The following is a 24,198-nucleotide window of genomic DNA, read 5'->3' on the forward strand; positions in this document are numbered from 1 at the left end:
TGGATGTTAATGAGGCTAGTAAGCATTCCTTTGCACACGAGGGCAGGACACAGGCAGAGAAGAAGGAAGGCCACGGCAGCTCAGCAGTAGAGCTGTGTGCTGCGTGCCCTCGCTGTTTCAATAGCGGAGCGAGGGCCCGACCGGGTGGAAGGTGGGTGGCGACGGCTCCGGGGAGGGGGAGCGGCAGTGGCGAACTCGGCGGCGGGGTGGGGGGCCTTTCAACCCCCCCTAACTATACTAGCCCGTTTTTACGGGCTGAACGGCTAGTTTCAATATAATTTGCAGACATCTGTACCACACGTTAACATCCATGCTTGAGCCCTCTGAGCAACCAGCGCACAATTGTGCACACATCCAGTGTTAACCACACCTTTATGCTTGGAGCATCAGTTCTCTACCTCCATTTGCTTTTTGGAAGGAAACAACCCAGTTGTTCCGACTGGTGTGGAAATAAGGAATTTACAATGATTTTAACTCAAGAAGCACACGCTATATGTAAAAAAATAAGGAACAAACACTGAAGCGAAGTTACATACCTGTAGCAGGTATTCTTCGAGGACAGCAGGCCGATTGTTCTCACATGTGGGTCGACATCTGCAAGCAAAATATTAAAAAAAAAAAAAACAAAAAGAAGTTTTGCCAGAGTCTTCTGGCACGCGTGCAGCACGTGGACCGATTTCCTGCCCGTCACACGAATGCGTTCCTCAGTTAAATCAAAAGCATAAAAAGAAACAAATTAACCCCAAAGGGGAGGGGGGCGGGTTTCTGAGTACAATCAGCCTGCTGTCCTCGGAGAATACCTGCTACAGTTATGTATTTTCGCTTTCTCCGAGGACAAGCAGGCTACTTGTTCACACTGATGGGGTATCCCTAGCAACTAGGCTCACTCAAAACAATGAACATTGGTCAATTGGGCCATGCAACGGCAAGGACATAACGTAGATTGAGAGTGCAGCCTGGAACAGAACAAAAATGGGTCTAGGGGGGTGGAGTTGGATTCTAAACCCTGAACAGATTCTGCAGCACCGACTGCCCAAACTGACTGTCGCGTTGGGTATCCAGCTGAAGGCAGTAGTGAGATGTGAATGTGTGGACTGGTGACCACGTTGCAGCCTTGCAAATCTCCTCAATGGAGGCTGACTTTAAGTGAGTCACTGACGCAGCCATGGCTCTAACATTGTGAGCCGTGACATGGCCCTCCAGAGTCAGTCCAGCTTGGGCATAAGTGAAGGAAATGCAATCTGCTAGCCAATTGGAGATTGTGCGTTTTCCCGATGGGGACTCCCCTCCTGTTGGCATCAAAAGAAACAAACAACTGGGCGGACTGTCTAAAGGGCTTTGTCCGCTCCACTTAAAAGGCCAATGCTCTCTTGCAGTCCAAGGTGTGCAAACTGCTCTCGCCAGGGCAGGTATGAGGACAGGGAAAGAATGTTGGCAAGACAATTGACTGGTTCAGATGGAACTCTGACATAACCTTTGGCAGGAACTTAGGGTGCGTGTGGAGGACTACTCTGTTGTTATGAAATTTGATACAAGGTGCATGTACTATTAAGGCCTGAAGCTCACACGACCCTACGAGCTGAAGTAACGGCCACAAAGAAAACGACCTTCCAGGTCAAGTACTTCAGATGGTAGGAATTCAGTGGTTCAAAAGAAGCTTTCATCAGCTGAGAGAGAACGACGTTGAGATCCCATGACACTGGTGGAAGTTTGACAGGGAGCTTTGACAAAAGCAAACCTCTTATGAAGCGAACAACTAAAGGCTGTCCAGAGATATGCTTACCCTCTACACGGCGATGATAGGCACTAATCGCACTGAGATGAACACTTACCGAGTTGGTTTTGAGGCCAGACTCTGATAAGTGCAGAAGGTATTCGAGCAGGGTCTGTGTAGGACAAGAAAGAGGATCAAGGGCCTTGCTGTCACACCAGACGGCAAATCTCCTCCATTTGAAAGAATAACACTACTTCGTGGAATCTTTTCTGGAAGCAAGCAAGACTTGGAAGACACCCTCTGAAAGACCCAAGGAGGCAAATTCTAAGCTCTCAACATCCAGGCCATGAGAGCCAGAGACTGGAAGCGACCGCTCGTTCTGAGTGATGAGGGCTGGAAAACAGTCCAATCTCCACGGTTCTTCGGAGGACAATTCCAGAAGAAGAGGAAACCAAATCTGATGCAGCCAGAAGGGTGCAATCAGGATCATGGTTCCACAGTCTCGCTTGAGTTTCAGCACAGTCTTCCCTACTAGAGGTACGGGAGGATACGCATACAGAAGGCCTGTCCCCCAATGTAGGAGAAAGGCATCTGACGCTAGTCTGTCATGGGCCTGAAGTCTGGAACAGAACTGAGGGACCTTGTGATTGACCTGAGTAGCAAAAATATCCACCGAGGGGGTGCCCCACGCTCGGAAGATCTTGCGGACTACGCCCATGTTCAGTGGCCACTTGTGAGGTTGCATTATCCTGCTCAACCTGTCGGCCAGACTGTTGTTTACGCCTGCCAGATAAGTGGCTTGGAGAAACATGCCGTGACGGCGATGCCCAAAGCCACATCTGGACGGCTTCCTGACACAGAGGGTGAGATCCGGTGCCCCCCTGCTTGTTGGTGTAAAACATGGCAATCTGATTGTCTGAATTAAGATTACTTGATTGGACAGCTGATCTCTGAAAGCCTTTAAAGTGTTCCAGATCGCTCTTCATTTCAGGAGGTTGATCTGCAGACCTCTTTCCTGAAAGGACCAGGCTCCCTGACTGTGGAGCCCATCTACATGAGCTCCCCACCCCAGGAGAGATGCATCCGTCGTCAGCACTTTTCGTGGCTGAGGAACTTGGAATGAATGTCCCATGGTCAAATTGGATCGAATCGTCCACCACTGAAGAGAATTCCAAAAGCTGGTGGACGGTTGGATTACATCCTCTAGATCTCCCGCAGCTTGAAACCACTGGGAAGCTAGGGTCCATTGAGCTGATCTCATATGTAACATGCCATGTGCATGACATGAACTGTGGAGGCCATGTGCCCCAGAAGTCTCAACATCTGCCGAGCCATGACCTGCTGAGATGTTCGAACCATGGACACCAAGGACAGAAGGTTGTCCGCCCTTGCCTCAGGAAGATAAGCTCGAGCTGTCTTGAGTGTTCAACAGAGCTCCAATGAATTTCAATTTTTGGACTGGGGTGAGATTGGACTTGTGATAATTGATGATCCCCAGTAGCCCTAGCACCCGAATAGTCATTCACATGGACTCCAGAGCACCTTCATTGGAGGTGCTCTTCACCAGGCAATCGTCGAGATAAGGAAACACATGCACTCCCAGTCTGCGTAGAGACGCTGCGACTACAGCTAGGCATTTGGTAAACACTCTGGGCACAGACGCCAGGCCAAAAGGCAGTACACGGTACTGAAAGTGCTGTGTTCCCAGCCAAAATCGAAGATATTTCCTGTGAGCTGGAAGTATCGAGATCGGTGTGTAAGCATCCTTTAAGTCCAGAGAGCAAAGACAATCGTTTTCCTGAATCATGGGAAGAAGGGTGTCTAGAGAAACCATCCTCAACTTTTCTCGGACTAGAAATTTGTTCAGGGCCCTTAGGTCTAGGATGGGCCTGTTTTCTTTTGCACAAGGAAGTACCTGGAATAGAATCCCAGCCCATCTCCCCTGGTGGAACGGGTTTGACCGCTTGGGCCTGTAGAAGGGCAGAGAGTTCCTCTGCAGGTACCTGCTTGTGCTGGGAGCTGTAGGACTGAGCTCCCGGTGGGCAATTTGGAGGCTTGGATTCCAGATTGAGGGTGTATCCTAACAAGACAATTTGAAGAACCCACCGGTCGGAGGTTATAAAAGGCCACCTTTGGTGAAAAAACATTAACCTCCCCCCAACCGGCAATTCGTCCGGCATGGACACATTTACTGAGGCTATGCTGAACTGGAGCCAGTCAAAAGCCCGTTCCTTGCTTTTGCTGGGGAGGCGCAGTGGACTTAGGCACAACGCTGTTGATGAGAACAAGCGCACTAGGACTGAGCCTGGGCAGCTGCCAAGAAGCAGGAGTGTACCTACGCCTAGCATACGAATAGAGAGCACTCCTCTTCCCTCCAAAAAACCTCCTAGATGAGGAGGTAGTAGCAGAAGACGCCCGGCGGGAGACAGAATCCATAGCATCATTGTGCTTCTTGAGCTGGTCAACTAGATCCTCTGCTTTCCCACCAAAAAGGTTATCCCCCCAGCAAGGAACATCTGCCATCCGCTGCTAGACCGAATGATCCAGGTCAGAGACACGCAGCCATGAGAGTCTGCGCATCACTATATCTTGGGCAGAGATCCTGGATGCTACATCAAAAGTGTCGAAAAGTACCCCTGGCCAGGAATTTTCAACACGCATTCTGCTGCCTGACCACCTGGCGAAAAGGCTAGGCCTGCTCTGGAGGGAGAGCATCAATCAAGCTAGACAGTTGCCTCACCGAGTTCCGCAAGTGGATGCTCATGAAGAGCTGGTATGTTTGGATTTTGGAAGCGAGCTTAGCAGCCCGATACGCCTTCCTCCCCCCCAAAAAAAAAAAAAAAAAAAAAAAAAAAAAAGAGTCCAAGGTTCTAGATTCTCTGCCTGGGGGCGCCGAGGCATAGTCCCTAGTACTCTTGGCTCTTTTGAGAGCGGAGTCCACCACCATGGAATTGTGAGGTAGCCGAGACCTCATCAATCCAGGTTCCCCTTGGATCTGATATTGGGATTCAGTTTTTTTCGGAATCACGGTATTAGACAGAGGGAACGACCAGTACATTATGCAAAAGGACCCACTGCAACCTCTTTAGGCGGAGAAGGATAATCTAGGACCTCAAACATCTCAGCCCTGGGCTCATCCTCAACCTCCTTAGGGAAGGGAATAGCCGCAGCCATTTCCCGGACAAAGGAGGTAAAGGATAGACTCTCTGGTGGAGAAAGTCTCCTTTCTAGTGGAGGGGAAGGTTCAGAGGGAATCCCATAGGACTCGTCAGAAGAAAAGTACCTGGGATCCTCCCCTTCCTCCCACGAACGCTCAACTTCAGTATCGGACAAGACATCCCTCAGAGCAGTCTGAAACTGAGCCTGCCTTGATGCTGAGGAACGATGTCCTCGATGGCGGTGCCGAGAAGTTGACGCCCGCCTGGACTCCGGCGAAGCTTCCTCCACCAACGCTGAAGGGGAGTCGACCTGGGTGTTACCCGACACTGATGCCGCAGGCGGCACCAAGGTCGGGGACCTCACCACAGGCGAAGGGCCAGATGCCGCTGCAGATGGTACAGAAGGCGCAAGCACCCCCGACACCGAAGCAGACTGGTGCAGCAATCCTTCCAGAAGCTCTGGAAGCAGGGTCCTGATGCGCTCGTCGAGAGCCGTCGTCGGACTAGGCTGCGGGGTCGGTAAAGGAGCCGGTGGCAGAATCTGTCAAAGCTCGGGAGCAGGTACCGGGCTGCCAGAAGACCGGCGCATCGGCACCTCCTGAAGAGGGAGAGCGATCCTCTCTGTGCCGACGCTTCTCAGGTGCCAAATCCCTCGACGGCCCAGAGCTCCTGGCACCTTGTGTCAAAGGAGAACAATGACGGTGCTTCTTTGCCTTCACTCAACGCCCGTCATCGAGACTCCTCGGTACCGATGAGGACATGGAATCCTCACGCCTCATTAGGGCCGGGTCCGACGAAGGTCGGTCCCGGGGGACCCGCACAACAGGAGGCCTCAAGGCAGGTGGAGACCCACTCGATGCCTCACTGCTCCCAGAACGAATATGTCTTTCAGCAGCCATTACCTCTGCTCCCGACATCGATGCTTTCCTCTAAGTCGATGTTGACGTCAAAGGACCGGACCGAGCCCCGAAAAGCTTTTCTCGTTGGGCTTCTCGAGACGCTTGGATCCGTTTCTTCATACGAAGACACAGACTACAAGCGGCTGGGCTATGGTTGGGCCCAAGGCACTGGATATACCAGGCGTGGGTATCGGTACCTGAGATGGTCCAGTTGCACAGAGTATGTTTGAAGCCACTGGGTGTCTTCGATGACATGGAAGGAAAAACGGCTTCGGCGAAATCAAAAGACACGATTGTGCCTGTTAGAAGAAAATAGGGCACAAAAAGAAGGGAACAACGCGTCGAAAACAAAGAAAACTTTAAAAGGGGCAAAAATAAAGAAACTACAGGAAGTGGGTTTTTTTTTTTTTTTTTTTTTTTTAACTGTAGAATTTTGAAAAAAAGAAAAGAAAAGAAGGCAAAGCGCCACAAAACAAATGAAGACTTTCTCGGGTCTGAGAGGAGCGCAGAAAAATACAAAAAAAAAAAAAAAAAAAAAAAAAAAAACTCTACTACACCTCAATGCGGAGAAAAGAAAACTGAGGAATGCGTCCAAGCATGCGCGGTGCACGTGCGCCAGAAGACTCTGGCAAAACTTTTTTTTTTTTAAATATATTTTGCCTTCAAAATGCCGATTCCTGGGCCAACGTGGATGTCGACCCACATGTGAGAACAAGCAGCCTGCTTGTCCTTGGAGAAAGCAGAAGAGCTTGCTTTGGGGTCTCCTGACCTGGCAAGCTTATGGTTAAGTAAAACTTGTCAGCTATCATCTGGAAAAGACATCACACTTATTTCTTTGAGCATAGACAGGTAAATAAGAAAGGAAAACAGCAAAATTGCAAAACTGACATGTAAAATAACTGTACTGCCAAGAAGCAGGAGTGTACCTACGCCTAGCATGCGAATAGAGAGCACTCCTCTTCCCTCCATGGGCAAACTTTTTTTTTTAATTTCCAGGGGCAAATTACAGTTTGAAAATGTTGTACGAAAATCAAAGATGTTTGCATAACCACAATAGCAAAGATTAGACTCAAAGTATTTTAGTGATGTGTGCAGTAACGTTTATTGCGAAACAAAATTTAACTCTGTGAGCTATGATCTTCTCCATGTCAAAGAAAAGTTTGGTTTCATCTTTCAATTAGACAAAAACAACCTTACCATATCTGAAGTTTGATTTTCTTTCCATCAAGTTCTATAGTTCTAATTTTGAAGTCAATGCCTGCCCAAAAAGGAAAACAAATGTGGATTAAACAAGCAAACCTCTTTAACATTGCCTTTGACTCGTAACCACTTGTAACCACTCGCCTCCACCTACCCTCCTCTCTTCCTTCCCGTTCACATTAATTAATTTGATTTGCTTATTTTTTTTTATTTTTTGTCTATTAGATTGTAAGCTCTTTGAGCAGGGACTGTCTTTCTTCTATGTTTGTGCAGCGCTGCGTATGCCTTGTAGCGCTATAGAAATGCTAAATAGTAGTAGTAGCAAACCTGTTACATTTAATAAGCTAGAGCCCAGTTAACTCATGTAAAAAAAAAAACATACAGTAAAAGTCAGAAACATTATATGACGTGGATATCTACTCATTAGAAAATAGATTACATCAGGCAGTACATTTCTTTTGGAAACAAATCAATGCATCAAAAAAACCATATAGGTCTACATTAAGAAGGTACTGTAATGGCCTGCTCCTGCAAGGCCATAGCATATGTTACTGTCTTTCAGCACAGCAGTACACTTTCCTCATCTCTGACCAGGTTCTCCAGGTTACCAATGTAGTCTCCAGCAGTTATTTGGATCAAAATCCAAAGTTACAAGGTACCAAGTTGAACTTGGCCTACCTGACTACAGCAGTTGCAGTTCATATGTAGGTGGTGGAGGCAAGTACAGCTGGCCATCACTGCTTCCCTCTGAGCCTCCTTAACCTAGCTATTTCTTGGACCATGCCCTCCTAGCTCCTCCCCTCCCATGTCATTCCCCCCCTTGGGCAGGACTTTGGGCTTTAAAGTGGCTCTGACCCTATGAAGGAGTATCCTTTATAGGATGCTGCCACTTCCCTTCGACTCCCTCACGCTGACATATTTCAATTACTAAACTTAAAATTAAAATGCTCAGATAAAGGGTAGAAAACACTTCAATCTTCCTTATCCAGTGGTTATTTTTCTGTCTTCACTTCTCTCTTAAGCTTCTTCCAAACTCCTCCTTTTCTTTATCATTTTTATTCTTTACAATCCAATGGATGTTGGAAATAATTGTAAAAGAGGGGTCAAAAAAAGAATGCCTGTCAAATAACTCTGAATTTTTAACAGAATGGGATAAAAGTTGAAATACAGGAAAAGTCAGTTATGATGCACATCAAGCTCAAAATGGGCCAAATCAGACTGGATTTTTTTTTTTTTTATATAGAGAAATAAGCCCCTTGAGACCACTGGGCTTCTCTCGAATAGTGTGTTCCATGGGCGTGACATGCACTGTTGAGGCCATGTGGCCCATCAATCTCAACATTTACCGAGCTGCAACCTGCTTGCTGCTTTGGACTTGCAAGGCAAGTGCAGATGTCTCTGCTCTCATTTTTGGAAGAAAAGTCCAAGCGTACAATGTATCTAGCAGGGCTCCAATGTATTTCAATTGCTTAACTGGGAGAAGATGGGACTTGGGGTAGTTTATTACGAACCCTAGTAACTCCAACACCTGAATAGGTAGGCACATTGACTCCGATGCCCCCTCCTGTGTGCTATTGACCAGCCAATCGTCCCGATAGGGAAACATGTACATTCCCAGCCTGTGTAAATACATCACTATTACCGCTAGACATTTGGCGAATACCCTGAGAGTTGGCACGAGGCCAAAATGGCAGTATACGATACTGGTAAGGGCATTCCCTATTCAAAATCCAAGATTCTTTTCATGACTTGAAGTTTTGAAATATGGGTATAGATATCCTTTAAATCCAAAGAGCATAGACAATCATTTTTCTGAATCAAGGGGAGAAGGGTGCCCAAGGAAATCATCCTGAACTTGTCTCTGACTAGAAATTTGTTCAGGGCCCCTAGGTCTAGGATGGGACAAAATCCCTCCATTTTCTCAGGCACAAGAAATACCTTGAATAGAATGGAGGAGTGGCCTAGTGGTTAGGGTGGTGGACTTTGGTCCTGGGGAACTGAGGAACTGAGTTCGATTCCCACTTCAGGCACAGGCAGCTCCTTGTGACTCTGGGCAAGCCACTTAACCCTCCATTGCCCCATGTAAGCCGCATTGAGCCTGCCATGAGTGGGAAAGCGCGGGGTACAAATGTAACAAAACAACAATCCCTTCTTTTCTTCCGTTGATGGCACAGGTTCAAATGTATTGGCCTGGAGAAGGGCGGAGATTTTCTCTACAAAGTACCTGCTTGTTCTGAGAGCCAAGTGATGTTGCTCTAGGTGGGCAATTTGGTGGTCTTTGATGCCAATGCAGGCCATAACTAAAACGGACTATTTGAAGAACCCACTGGTCAAAAGTTATAAGGGGCTGTCCAGGACAGTTACTTTAACTGCAGCTATGCCCTCTTGCAGCGCTGGCTGAGGCTTCTGGGGCTGCTGGGCAGAATGGGAAGGCAGCAGGAATCTACGCCTTAGAAGAGTTGGTTTGTCGTCTAGGCCCACTCAAAAATCTACGTGAGGAAGAGGATGCAGCTGGAGGATGAAGTGACAGAGTTTGAATGATGTCCGTATGTTTCTTTAGGAGGTAAGTGACCTCTACTTTCTCTCCAAACAAACTGTCACCCCAGCCAGGAACATCTGCCAACCTCCCCTGAACCACCGGTTCTAGGTCACAGACATGCATCTGCACACCCATAGCAGAGAGTCTGGACACTATATCAAAAGAGTCATACATGCCCCTGTCCAGATATTTTCTACATTCCAGCTGCTTGCTGTCCAACTGGCGAACCTCTGCGGCCTGCTCCTGTGTGAGAGTATCTGCGAGACAGAGTAATGTGGACCAAAGACTACAAATAACAGCTCATGTAGAGCTTGGTAGACTGGATGCAGGCAACGAGCAGAGGCCTGAAAAACGTTTTCCTCCTAAACGAGTCTAGTGTCTTGACCTCTATACATGGAGGGTGTCAAGGCATGAGTCCTGGAACTCCTAGCTCATTTGAGAGCAAATTCAACCACCAGAGAACAGTGTGGCAGTTGAGCTCTCTCAAATCTGGGAGCCTTTTGGATATGGCATTGCGTATCCACCTTCTTAAGTGCAACCTGCACTGAGAGGGGAGATTCCCAGCTCTTCATCAGTGCATCCTTAAGGATATGGTGCAATGATATAGTGACCCCTTCCTTAGAAAGAGACTCGTAGTCCAGGACAGTCAACATCTCTGCCCTGGGCTCTTCTTCCGTTTCTGACTTAAATGGGATGGCAGATGCCATCTCCCTGACAAAAGCGGTCAAAGGAAACCCTTCAGGTGGAGATTTATGTCTGTTTTTTTAGGCATGGAGGGATCAGAAGGGATCCCATAAGACTCCTCCTCCAAATCCCATGAGTGGTTCCATTCAGACACTTCACCATACATACTCATTTAGTACAACCTGGGTATCTGCCTTAATTCAGTGGATCCATGTCCAAGAGTGCCGAGGTACAGCCCTACTATCTGAGTTCGGGGAAGCTTCCTCCCCTATCGAGAGTGGTACTGTATGCATTGAGGTCAACGCCCTTCAAGGTGCTGGTGTCAAGGAACTCTGCACTGGCATGGAAGGCACCTCAGGGAGAACCTGGGCTGGATCTGCAGATGGTGCAAGCACCCTTGAGGCCTGAGTAGATTGTGCAGCATCTGTTAGGAGACTTGCACACCGGCACCTCTTCCAAGGAAGCGGAGAGCTCCTCCCAGTACAAGCAGTTCTCGGGGACAGACAAGGCCAATGCCCTGCCGCTCCAAGTATCGTACGTCAAGGAGGACCGATACTTATGTTTGTTTGTTTGGCTGTTCCCTCCCCCCCCCTAAGCACAGCATCATGGTCCTGTCCTTAGGTGCCGACAAGGAAGTGAAACCAATACATGCCCTGAGTATCGGGTCCGATGTTGACCAGTCATAGGGCCTACTCTCAGTGCCTGATGTCAAGGGAGGTGAAGACCTCCTCGATGCCAGTGCACTCCCAGTGAAGTCTTGGCAGCCATTGAGGTTGATGCTTTCGGTGCCAGTGTCAATGTTGATATATTGGCTTCGAGGAGCCAAAAAGCTTCTCCTGTTGAACCTGCCACACCCCCTGTGTCCTCAGCTGCATTTGCAAACAGAGAGAACAAGAGTTAGGCTCATGTTCACGTACAAGGCAACCAATGCACCAGTTGTGTGGGTCCCATCACTAAAATCACCCGATTACATTGGGCGAACCTTTTGAAGCCACTGGGGGTCTTCTGGGATATCAATAAGAGGATTGCAACCAAATTAAACTCAATTTTGAACTGGAAAAAAGGGGCAGTGCTCAAATTGAGGTCGGGGTTCCATCCTAAAAAGGGCCTAGAAGTACGCAAAAAACTAAGGCCGATAAAAAACAGAGAATTTAAAGGGAAATAGAAAACAAAAAAATTTGAAAGGAGAGAAAAAAAAACACACACACACACATGAAGACACTGTGTGAAGAACACAATGATGCGTCCTCCCTACTCTATGGAAAAAGGAACACCGAGGGACCCGCACTCATGCGTCAGGTGGGAAGGCACCAGTGAATGCATAGTGGGAAGCTGCTAGAAAATTCTTGTTCTTTCTAGTCAGCATCTGCACTAGGTTCCATAAGATGACATCATCCAGCTGTGAGCACACAACAGCCTGCTTGTCCTCGGAGAACAGCAATTACAATGCTCCAATATCTTGCTGGGCAGACTGGATGGACAATATTTAACATAGTTCGTGATGGCAGGAAAAGAAAATAAAAAGTCCTATCATACAGCCATGAAGTCATAGTGAACATCACTAAAATGAGAGTAAACAATCAACTGTTGTACAACTGTTCTTAAATTCCTCAAAAACACAAACCTTACTCATAATTTAGATCAGTTGTATAATTATCATTTAGTCCCCCAATTTATTTCAATTCTTTGAAGGAGTAAACAAACGTGGACAAAGGGGAGCTGGTTGATATTGTGTATCTGGATTTTCAAAAGGTGTTTGACAAGGTACCTCATGAAAGGCTACAGAGGAAATCGGAGGGTCATGGGATAGGAGGAAATGTCCTATTGTGGATTAAAAACTGGTTGAAGGACAGGAAACAGAGATTGGGGTTAAATGGGCAGAATTCACAATGGAGAAGGGTTGTTAGTGGGGTTCCTCAGGGGTCTGTGCTAGGACCGCTGCTTTTTAATATATTTATAAATGATTTAGAGATGGGAGTAACTAGTGAGGTAATTAAATTTGCTGATGACACAAAGTTATTCAAAGTCGTTAACTCGCGACAGGATTGTGAAAAATTACAAAAGGACCTTACGAGACTGGGCGGCTAAATGGACGATGACGTTTAATGTGAGCAAGTGCAAGGTTATGCATGTGGGAAAAAAGAACCTGAATTATAGCTACGTCATGCAAGGTTCCACGTTAGGAGTTACGGACCAAGAAAGGGATCTGGGTGTCGTCGTCATCGATAACACACTGAAACCTTCTGCGGCTAGGAAAGTGAATAGAATGTTGGCTATTATTAGGAAAGGTATAAAAAAACAAGTATGAGGGTGTTATAATGCCGTTGTATCGCTCCATGGTGCGACCGCACCTTGAGTATTGTGTTCAATTCTAGTCGCCGCATCTCAAGAAAGATATAGTAGAATTGGAAAAGGTGAAGCGAAGGGCGACTAAAATGATAGCGGGGATGGAATGACTTCCCTATGAAGAAAAACTAAGGAGGCTAGGGCTTTTCAGCTTGGAGAAGAGACGGCTGAGGGGAAACATGATAGAGGTATATAAAATAATGAGTGGAGTGGAACAGGTGGATGTGAAGCATCTGTTCACGCTTTCCAAAAATACTAGGACTAGGGGGCATGTGATGAAACTACAGTGTAGTAAATTTAAAACAAATCTGAGAAAATTTTTCTTCACCCAACGCATAATTAAACTCTGGAATTCGTTGCCAGAGAACGTGGTGAAGGTGGTTAGCTTGGCAGAGTTTAAAAAGGGGTTAGACGGTTTCCTAAAGTCAAGTCCATAAACCACTACTAAACGGACTTGGGGAAAAATCCACAATTCCAGGAATAACATGTATAGAATGTTTGTACGTTTGGGAAGCTTGCCAGGTGCCCTTGGCCTGGATTGGCCGCTGTTGTGGACAGGATGCTGGGCTCGATGGACCCTTGGTCTTTTCCCAATGTGGCATTACTTATGTACTTATAATTTCCTGCATTCATATTATGGCACTGAAGGGTGGGTACCAAGAACTATGGCATGTGTCAACCTGCTGCTCACTATTTTTCAGCCCATCTTAAGCCTCATTGTCACAAGCACATTTGAATGGTGGTGTTTTTCTCTGAGAATTTTGAGGAGGTTTCTTTTTGTAAAGCACAACGTCATAAAATTAACTGCACTAGCTGAGTGGAGGAGTGACCTAGTGGTTAGGGTGGTGGACTTTGGTCCTGGGGAACATTGCCCCATGTAAGCCGCATTAAGCCTGCCATGAGTGGGAAAGTGCGGGGTACAAATGTAACAAATAAAAAATGTCCTTTGTTACTAAAGTTAATTAACAGGAAGTGGTTTGCAGCATCCTAGTTAGACTGCACTCACATACCTTGCCACTTTCTGCGATTTAGCGAGTAATGTTATACACAAAAGTTTGAGACATTAAATGCATAACACATTTACATCATAAAAAGGACTTAATGTTTCAGAGACCGATATACTTTTGCACATTTAATCTGACTTAGGTAGTTAAAGCACTTTGAACAACCCAACTTGCGTTTAAAAATCTAAAACATTTGGGCTGGCCCTATAGCTCAGGTGAGTGCTGAGACAAGTGGCATAAAAAGGACTGAAATTAAAATCTCCTTTCTAAGAGGACCAGCCAAGATTGGATGCAACGTAAGCAATATGTTTGATCCTGAGGACAGGAGGGAGGAAGATGCTGTGTCCTATGAAGGAGTGCTACTAAGAGGAGACTTCCCTCCAGTTTCAGAGGTATATGTGACACTGTATGGGGTGCACAGGTGAGAGAAAAAAAAAACAAAAACCTGGGTACTGAAAACAATTTGAGAATTTATACAAGTTGCATAACTGTGTAAATTATTGCTATCACTTTCATCAATTGTTGATTCATTTAATTTTTTGCTGCAGTTTGAAGGGACAATCCTTTTTCATTTTTTTTCTAGTAAATGTATATTAGTTGAAGCCTGTTACTATTTATATACACCTGAGACTTAGCTTCATGTTAACAAATCTATCCACATAACTGACTGCAGAGGCTGGAGCTGAGCAGCCTCCATGGTACCACTTGCATCACCATCAATTGCATTAAAAAATTACTATCTTGAAATAAATAATTTTACATACAAATTGCTGCTGGAAAGAATATACTCCTTTCGCAATTCGATATGTCCAGCGCATTTGATATGATTGACCGTAACATCTTGGTGCATCTTTTGGACTATTTCGGAATAGGTGGACCTGTACTTGAATGGTTCAAGGGCTCTCTCTCACTTAGATCCTATCGTGTGAAAGTAAACTCAACCTTATCATCCTCATGGAATGCAGCCTGAGGAGTCCCTCAAGGATCGCCATTGTCCCCTATACTATTTAATATAATGATGACCCCATTAGCTAATGCCCTATCCAGACTAGGTTTAAATCCTTTTATTTACACAGACAACGTAACAATATATATACCTTTCAGCAAGAAGTTGGAAGAAATTACCAATCAAATTACTCGGACTGACCATAATGGAAAAATGGGCAAATTCCTTCCATCTGAAACTAAACGCCAAAAAGACCCACTGTCTCATTTTATCATCTCAATATAACAATTATAATCCCACCACTTTTAAATACCCCCCAACCTTTCACTGCCAATCTCAGATAATTTGAAACTTCTAAGGATCACAATAGATCGATACTTAACACTAGAGTCTCAAGAGACCAACACTACAAAGAAAATGTTCTATTCAATGTGGAGACTCAAGCAAATAAAACCTTTCTTTCCCTGTGAATTCTTCCGCAATTTGATACAATCCATGGTCTTGAGCCAGATGGATTACTGCAACGCTATATATGCGGGATGCAAAGAACAACTGCTCAAGAAATTACAAACAGCCCAAAATACTGCGGCAAGACTGATATTTGGAAAATCTAAATTTGAAAGAGCAAAACCACTCAGAGAAATTCTGCATTGGCTCCCTATAAAAGAACAAATAGCCTTTAAAATATGTACATTAATCCACAGAATAATCTACGGTGAGGTACCAGAATACATGCTTGAATTGGTTGATTTGCCACCTAGAAACAGAACCAGTTCATCGCGATCTTATCTGAACTTACATTACCCAGACTGCAATGGCTTAAAGTATTAATCAATTTACGCCTCAAACTTCACTTACATTGGGACTCAACTGTGGAACACCTTACCCAAATTAACAAAAACTACCCAGAACTACCTAAACTTTAGGAAATCATTGAAAACAGTATTGTTCAAGGCGGCTTACTCCCCAGGTTCAACATAATCAGAATTATCCCTTACTATAATATCCAATAGACTCTAATTACATCTTATTTTTCATATTTACTACTGATTATTGTTATTCATATCCTACTTCAATACCCATCGCTGTTTAACTGTTATTTTTTATTCTGCTAAATTTGAAAAATTGTACTTCTTGCATTGTAACTTACTACAATATTTTTGTAAGCCACTTTGAGCCTATCAGTGGGAAAAGGTGGGGGATACAAATGTGATAAATAAATAAATAACATAAATAAAGTATATGTCACTCCTTAACCATGTGGCTCCTAACGGAACACACACACATGGGTACACGTGGTTGAAATGTTTGAACCCAGCTGGGCTAAGATAGTGGACCTCAAGCATTATCCAGATGTGGTTTTACAAAACACTGCAAACAACTTAATTTTGGCATATAAGGCATTTTATTCTGGGATGATTTTGTCCAAACAATGCCATACTATCCCAGTAGGTCCTTACAATCACAATCCCAGAACTGCTTAGCAATTCCTTCTAATTACTGTGTGTGAGTTGATACTACTAAGACTTCTGTGTTTTTTTCTTGTGCCTGTCCTTTGGAATTCTCTCTTCCATGAAATGCAATTGGAAGCACATCTAGAACAGTTTAAGAAAAGGATTTAACACACTTTTTTAGAATCTTGACAGGATTATATAATCAGAGGGGATGGCATCATAAAAATATTTGGATTTTATTTTACTGTGATGCGTTAACCAAATATATTGGCTTTGTTCTATGTTTTATTTATTTTTATGTTTATACATTTGAGGATATTTTATGCTGAACTAATCCTGTAAAATCGCTTTGAATTGGAGCTACCTAAAAATTATTAAAGATTGGAAATTTCCAAACGATGTGGTCAACCTCCCCAGGGTGGTGCACTCCTGCTTGTGGCCCAGCACTCCTCAGGCCCCCACAGTCCCCCTGGTCTAAGGTGGCTTTTTCTATTTTTAATTTTTGCAAAGCCCATGGTTTTTATTTTTCTCCCAAAATCTTATTTCCCCTGAACAACAGGGAAATAAAGTAAAGTTGGGAAGCACAGATCCAACTTTTTTTTTTTTTTTTAAGGACCAGCCTACCCAGAGCCACTAGGCGCAAGGTGCCCCTGGGAAGGGATGGAGGGAGATGGGGACCCACACCCCTGCAGGCAAGGGCTCCATGGGGACCAAGCCTGACTACAATCTAACAAGCACCCGTAAGTGCTAGCTGGGGACTGTAGAGCTCTAGCTCTTCACTTGACTGGACCTAGCTGATGGAGGACTGGGACAGGAACAAAGACATTAGACTCAACCATGGCAATAGGCCAATGGACCTGTGCAACCTGGAGCTAGGTATAGGCTCAACACCAGCCTGAACACCCTTCCATCTGCTGGAGGCATAGAAATACTGGGAAATTCCAGCAGAGCACCAGCCTATATCCCAGTGATGTCACTGGACGTTTCAGCTCTCTACCTCCATCTGCTGGTAGGAAAGGTAACACAATCTCACTTGTCCAGATCAGTGTGGCTGGGACACTAAAGGGCCTCTTTTACTAAACTGTGCTAGTGATAACTGTATGGCGCAAATGAAGCCCAATCAACTCCTATGGGCCTCCTCTCATTTGCCGTGCCAGGAATCGCTAATGTGGTTTAGTAAAAGAGGCCCTAAGGCACAAAGTTCAGCTCTTGCATTATCACTGGATGAGTAGCAGGCTGAGAACCAGGGAAGCCTGGTTCAAATCTCACTGTATCTCTTTGTGACCTTGGGCAAAGTCACTTATCCTCCACTGCCTCAGGAACAAACTCAATATGGATATGGAGTGAAGGAGTGGCCTAGTGGTTAGGGTGATGGACTCTGGTCCTGGGAAACTGAGGAACTGAGTTCGATTCCCACTTCAGGCACAGTTGTGACTCTGGGCAAGTCACTTAACCCTCCATTGCCCCAGGTACAAATATAAGTACCTGTATATGTAAGCCGCATTGAGCCTGCCATGAGTGGGAAAGCGCGGGGTACAAATGTAACTAAAATAAAATAACTCAGACTGTAAGCCTTCCAAGAACAGAAAAATACCTATTGTACCTCACCTCGAGCTACAACTGGGAAAAAAGTGCAAGCTAAATCCAAATAAATATTGGTTAACCCATTTCAATTATCCAAGACTCTACATGTGTGATTCAGCTCGCTAGCATTTTATTACATTCATCTGTGTTGTTATTGAAGGTTAACACAAGTGCATTAAAGCAAATGCAGCATTAATATTTGTTTATATAATGTCCTTTTAATACACTGGCCTTTAGATCAGTCTTTCACATTCCTTCCTCTAAGGTACAGTTTGACTGGTAAACTTGTCTCAAAATTAAGTATCTGCAAAGGAAAGCAGAGTTTCTTGTGGGTGTAAGTGTAAAATGTAGAAAACCAAGGGACTGATGTATTTCAGTAGATGACTAAGGGCAGTCTTGGAACTGCATATGTTGCAAAGAGCGACTCATGCAAAGAAACAAGTTCATATTTCATAACAGAATATCCTGAGCCTTTAATCTTTCAGAATTACAGCAAGATTTTACCATTCTGATCTCTAAGGAATGAGAACTGATCTAAGGCATGGAGGTTCTTCATCAACACACCCTAGGCGGCATGATTACAATTTTTCATGGGTGATAATTGGGTGTGGTTCTGCATACTTAGTCAAATTGATTATTTCTTATCACCATGGAAATGGAATCCTACAATTCTCAGTACTTCAGCCAGCCAGTCATTTTTTAATTTCAATTGGACAGAAGACAAAATACAGAGAACAAATGAAGATTCATGGAGTATAGGAAAATCTCTTGGTGCCAGGGCTTGAATTAATGTCATGCCAGATATTTTCTGGAAACTACTTGAAAGGGAATATTACTGTCTCTTCATATATTCTAAGCAAAAATTCCAGCTCTCCTGGACTCATTGGCTCTAATCATACCACAATCTGTTTTTCCCCAATATAGAAAAACACTGAATCCAACTCTCAATGTGAATAATTTAGGGCCCCTTTTACTAAGACGTGTTGCGGATTTAGCATGTGCTAAACGCCGATGCCCATTATATTCCTATGACCATCTTAGTGTTTAGCATGCGCTAGATCCACTAGCTCGCCTTAGTAAAAGGGGCACTTATTCCCACCTTTTACAAAGCCGCGCTAGCAGTTGCTGAAGTGCAGATACAGCCCCATGAAAAGTAAATGGCTGTGTTGACATTGCTGTGCGGCTTTGTAAAAAAAAAAAAAGGTGCATGTGTGTGTGGGGGGGGGGAGGGGGTGTTAATCAGCAAATCAAATTGTTGCTATATTTGAAGAGAGAAAGAGAGAGAGAGGATATATATACACAAATCGCAAATGTACTATAATCAGGTGGTTTCCATTTTGAAAAATACATATATATACACACACATACATAATAATTTTTCAAAATGGAAACCACCTGATTATAGCATATTTGCTATTTTTTTTTTAAACAAATTCTGATTAGGAAGAATTAGTACTACCAAATTGCTAGTACTTCCTCAATTATTATTTTTGTTCACTCAGCTAGTACCATCTTATTTCTTTTCTGAATTTATAAACATTAAATTCACATGAAGGAAAAAAAAAGCTAGACCACTTATAAAACCTCAATGGTATTTAAAGGGGAAGGAGGTTTTTTCAAAATTTCAAATATTATTGGTGTGCTATATTGAGATTTTTGTATTTCTCTGATAAAGTAAAGTCTGAAGCCCACAGGATTAGAAGTGAAACACAAGAGGAATGGTGAAATTAGGCCTTACCTGCTAATTTTCTTTCCTCTAGACCCTCCAGACCGGTCAAGACGCTTGGGTTATGCATGCCTACCAGCAGAGGGAGACTGAGAACACTAACTTCAAACTGAGTACATATAACCTGTGCTAGCCCTCTATCTCCAGTATCCACTTAGCAAAGCAGAGAAACAAATCCCTGGAACAGTAACTCTGAAACTAATAAAACCCCTGTACCTGGAAAACTAATAGTTAAACACCAACAGTGTGCTTAAACAGATGAAACGCCCAGGCGTCCCACTCTGCATAATATTAGAGTCAAAGAAAGTTCTCCGACCAAACTGAATATAAAATGAACAGACATAGCAGAACACGGCTCAAAATACTTCTGATAATTGACACGGCTGAAAAATACTTCTGATAATTGACACGGCTGAAAAATACTTCTGATAAGAGACAGGGCGGGCTCTTGACCGGTCTGGAGGGTCTAGAGGAAAGAAAATTAGCAGGTAAGGCCTAATTTCACCTTCCTCAGCAACCCTCCAGACCGGTCAAGACGCTTGGGAAGTACCAAAGCAGTAGACACATTAAGGGTGGGACCCACTAAAAGCAGAAGACAACACAGCCGCTCCAAACTGAGCATCCTCTTTTGCCTGCACATCAATCCTATAATGCTTTACAAAAGAATGAATGGACGACCACGCCGCCGCCTTACAAATGTCCTGCGGAGGAATAAAACTACTTTCCGCCCAAGAGGCGGCTACCCCCCGAGTAGAGTGTGCCTTCAGTACCGAGGGAACTGCCCGACGCTTCAACAAATACGCCGAGGCAATAGTCTCCTTCAACCATCTAGCCAGAGTAGCCTTGGAAGCCGCTTCCCCCTTTCTGGGACCTCCAAACAAAATGAACAAACGATCCGACGCTCGGAAGTCCTGCGTTCTGCTCAAATACGACCGCAAAATGCGTCGAACATCCAACTTAGCCAAACGACGTTGAGAGAGATCACCAGACCTATCCCCCAACACTGGTAACGAAATCACCTGATTTACATGAAAGGAGGATACCACCTTAGGAACAAACGAAGGAACTGTCCGCAAAGTCACTTTCTCCTTAGCCAAGGAGAGAAAAGGCTCTCTACAAGACAAAGCCTGTAGCTCCGAAATTCTACGCGCCGAAGTAATGGCCACCAGAAACACTGTCTTTAAAGTAAGATCTTTACACGAGATGGAAGCCAACGGTTCAAACGGAGGGCCTACCAGAGCCTCCAAGACCAAATTCAAATCCCAAGGCGGAACCGTCGGCCGACGAGGCGGACGAAGCAACTTGACAGCTTTCAAGAACCGCCCCACGTCCGGCGAAGCCGCCAAGGAAATCCCCTGAATCTTTCCACGGAAACAAGACAACGCTGAAACCTGCACTTTCAGGGAAGAGAGCGAGAGCCCCCTGTCAAGACCGTCCTGCAGGAACTCCAAAACTTCCGCGACCGAAACACGTAGAGGAACATAATCCCGCTCTTGACACCAGTTCTCAAAAATGCGCCACACCCGCACATAAGCCAAAGAAGTAGACTTCTTACGAGAACGCAACATGGTATCAATTACCCTGGCCGAAAAACCTTTCTTCCTTAATCTGAGCCTCTCAAGAGCCAGGCCGTAAGCGAGAATGGAGCAGGGTCGGCCATCTCGATCGGCCCCTGAACCAATCTCACCCTGGGCCCCAATGGGATCGGAGCCTGCACTAATAACCGAACCAGGTCTCCGTACCACGGACGTCGAGGCCAATTGGGCGCAATCAGAACCACTAGACCTGCATGGCGCCCGATCCGCTGCACCACGCGGCCCACCAGCGGCCACGGCGGAAATACATAGAGCAACTGTTGAGTCGGCCACAGGAGCACTAACGCGTCGATGCCCTCGGCCCAAGGATCTCTTCGACGACTGAAGAAGTGAGCGACCTGAGCGTTGTCGGCCGATGCCATGAGATCCAGCACCGGTCGACCCCATTCCAACACCAGTCGATTGAACACTGAGGGATGGAGGGACCACTCCCCGGGGTCTAACGTGTGCCTGCTTAGAAAATCCGCGCTCACGTTGTCCACCCCTGCCACGTGGCCCGCTGAGAGACCCTGAAGATGAGCTTCTGCCCACAACATTAACTCCGCCGCCTCCACAGCTAACGCTTGGCTCTTCGTTCCCCCCTGCCGATTTACATATGTGACGGCCGTGGCATTGTCGGAAAGAACCCTGACTGCCTTGCCTTCTAACAGACTGTGAAAGGACCGAAGAGCCAACCGAATTGCTCGAGTCTCCAGGCGATTGATGGACCAAGATGCTTCCTCCAACGTCCAACGTCCCTGGGCTACCTGACCCAGGCAATGCGCTCCCCAGCCCGAGAGACTCGCATCCGTGGTCAGCACCGTCCAATCGGGAGAGTCCAGCGGCATGCCCTTCGCCAGATTTGGAGAGTGGAGCCACCAGCGAAGGCTGCGACAGGCAACCCCCGACAGAGGGAAACTCTCCTCCAGGTCCTGAGACTGAGGGGACCAACGAGACAACAAAGCTCTCTGTAATTCTCTCATATGGGCCCTGGCCCAAGGAACCACCTCTATTGTTGCTGCCATCAGACCCAACACCTGAAGATACGCCCGAGCCGAAGGCGCTCTCTGCGCTCGGAGCCGACGGATCTGTTCCTGCAGCTTGGAGACGCGAGGAGCTGTCAAAAACACCCGGCCCTTCTTCGTGTCGAAGCGAACTCCCAGATACTCCAGGGACTGGGAAGGTACCAGGTGACACTTTGCCAGATTGACCACCCAACCGAGCGACTGCAAGAAGGTCACCACACGGCCGGTGGCCTCCTCGCTCTCTGACCTTGATTTGGCCCGAATCAACCAGTCGTCCAGATACGGATGAACCAAAATGCCCTGCAAGCGCAGCGCCGCCGCCACCACCACCATCACCTTGGAGAAGGTGCGAGGCGCAGTCGCCAGTCCGAAGGGAAGCGCACAAAACTGAAAATGTCTCCCTAAGACCACAAAGCGAAGAAAACGCTGGTGCGCCTCTAGAATGGGAATGTGTAAGTAAGCCTCTGTCAGGTCTAGAGACGTCAGAAACTCTCCTTCCTGCACCGCTACAATAACTGAGCGCAATGTCTCCATCCGAAAGGAGGGAACCTTTAGAGCTGCATTGACCTTCTTGAGGTCTAAAATGGGCCGGAAGGCACCCTCTTCCTTCTTGGGCACCACGAAGTAAATGGAGTAACAGCCCGTACCTCTTTCTAACCTGGGAACAGGTACCACCGCCCCTAAACCGATTAGACGCGACAGAGTGGTCCGTACTGCTCTTGCCTTGCATCTTGAATGACAGGGAGACACGAGAAAGAAATCGGAGAGGGGACTGTCGAATTCTAGGGCGTACCCGTCTCGCACTATCTGCAGAACCCACTGGTCTGACGTGATCTGGACCCACCTCTGGTAAAACAAGCGCAAGCGAGCCCCCACGCGAACCAGAGGCTGGGTCCCCAAACCATCATTGAGACACACGGGACGTACCGGACGCTCCCGAAGAAGAGCCTCGCCCCCCGCGACGGCCACCTCGAAAGGACTGGCGGAAGTCCTGCGTTCTCTGGAAAAACCGACCCCTAGACCCCCCAGAAGACCTACCGGGCCGATAACGCCGAGCCTCCTGAAAACGCCCCCGCCCTGCTGCCCCCTTAGACACCTTGGGACGAAGCTCAGGAAGCCGAGGGGCCTTAGCATCACCAAGACCCTTCACCAACTTATCCAATTCCTCCCCGAAAAGCAAAGAGCCTCTAAAAGGGAGGGAACAAAGTTTAGTCTTGGAGGCGGCATCGGCCACCCAGCCCCGCAACCACAGGGCCCGCCGAGCCGCCACCACAAAGGTCATGTTCTTAGCAGAGGCCCTCAACAAATCGTACAGCGCATCCGCCAAGAACGACGACCCCATCTCCAACTTGGCCAGATCTTGAGCAAGAGAAGCCCTATCAGCCTGCGGGCTATCCAGGAGCCTCTCAGCCCAGCGAAAACACGCCCGAGCCACCAGACCTCCACAAACAGACGCTTGCAGCGCCAAGGCAGACAGATCAAAACTCCGCTTTAGGAAAGTCTCCAATTTCCTATCCTGAGGGTCCCGCAACGCGGCCCCCACATCCACTGGAATAGCAGTAGCCTTAGTCACTGCCGTCACCACGGCATCCACCGTCGGGGGCCTGAGAGACTCTCTGTCCTCCTGAGGAATAGGATAGAGCTTGGTCATAGCCCGAGCCACCTTACACTGAGCCTCCGGCGAATGCCACTCCTGCGTGATCATATCTCTCAAGTCCGCATTCATAGGGAAAGAACGAGAGACCTGCCTGATCCCCTTAACCAAAGGATCCACCTGCTTCCCATCCCCAATGGGAGCCGCCGCCGGATCAAATCTTAAAGTGGCAGACACTTGCTCAATGAGTTCAGATAATTCATCCCTGTGAAAAATCCTAACCACAGAGGGGTCTTCCCCAGGCAAAGACAGATCCCCATCCTGCCCTGCAACCGACCCCTCCTCCTCTTCTAGGGGGCTAAAATCGCCCTCAGAATCCGGAGGAGAAAAGACCTCTACATCTTCAGAGCACTCCACTCGTGGTCTTTTAGCGGTAGCCCCCCCCAATCTTGGACTAAGGGACTCTGCACCCGAAGGGCCCGCCTTCCAAGCCTGAAACAAACTCCAAACAAACTCTGGAGGGAACCCCATGCTGCCCGAAGCCTCCCCCCCAGCGGGACTCGAAATCGGGAGAGACTGCGGCCCCACGACCGTCTCCACGCCCAAAAGACCCGAATCCAAGATGGCGGCGGTTCCCGCCAAAATCGGAACCGCCGCTGCAGCGCCAAACTGAGCCGCACAACCCTCCTGCGATCCCGCAGAAGGAACCTCCGCTGCTAACACCGGTGACGCGAGGGATAGGGCCTTGGGC

The 24,198-nt window shown here is 46.7% G+C and overlaps 1 protein-coding gene across 1 annotated transcript in view; it reads right to left on the minus strand.

Moving 5' to 3' along the window:
* The window catches only part of RAB8B (RAB8B, member RAS oncogene family), a 135,604-nt gene that overhangs the window by 66,428 nt on the left and 44,978 nt on the right, over window positions 1–24,198 (minus strand). The window contains exon 2 of the mRNA XM_030188259.1: window positions 6,969–7,029. Coding sequence (XP_030044119.1) covers window positions 6,969–7,029 — 61 coding nt within the window. The remainder of the gene's footprint in view (window positions 1–6,968; window positions 7,030–24,198) is intronic.

This window comes from Microcaecilia unicolor, chromosome 1, assembly GCF_901765095.1.
Source record: "Microcaecilia unicolor chromosome 1, aMicUni1.1, whole genome shotgun sequence".
Lineage (NCBI taxonomy): Eukaryota > Metazoa > Chordata > Amphibia > Gymnophiona > Siphonopidae > Microcaecilia > Microcaecilia unicolor.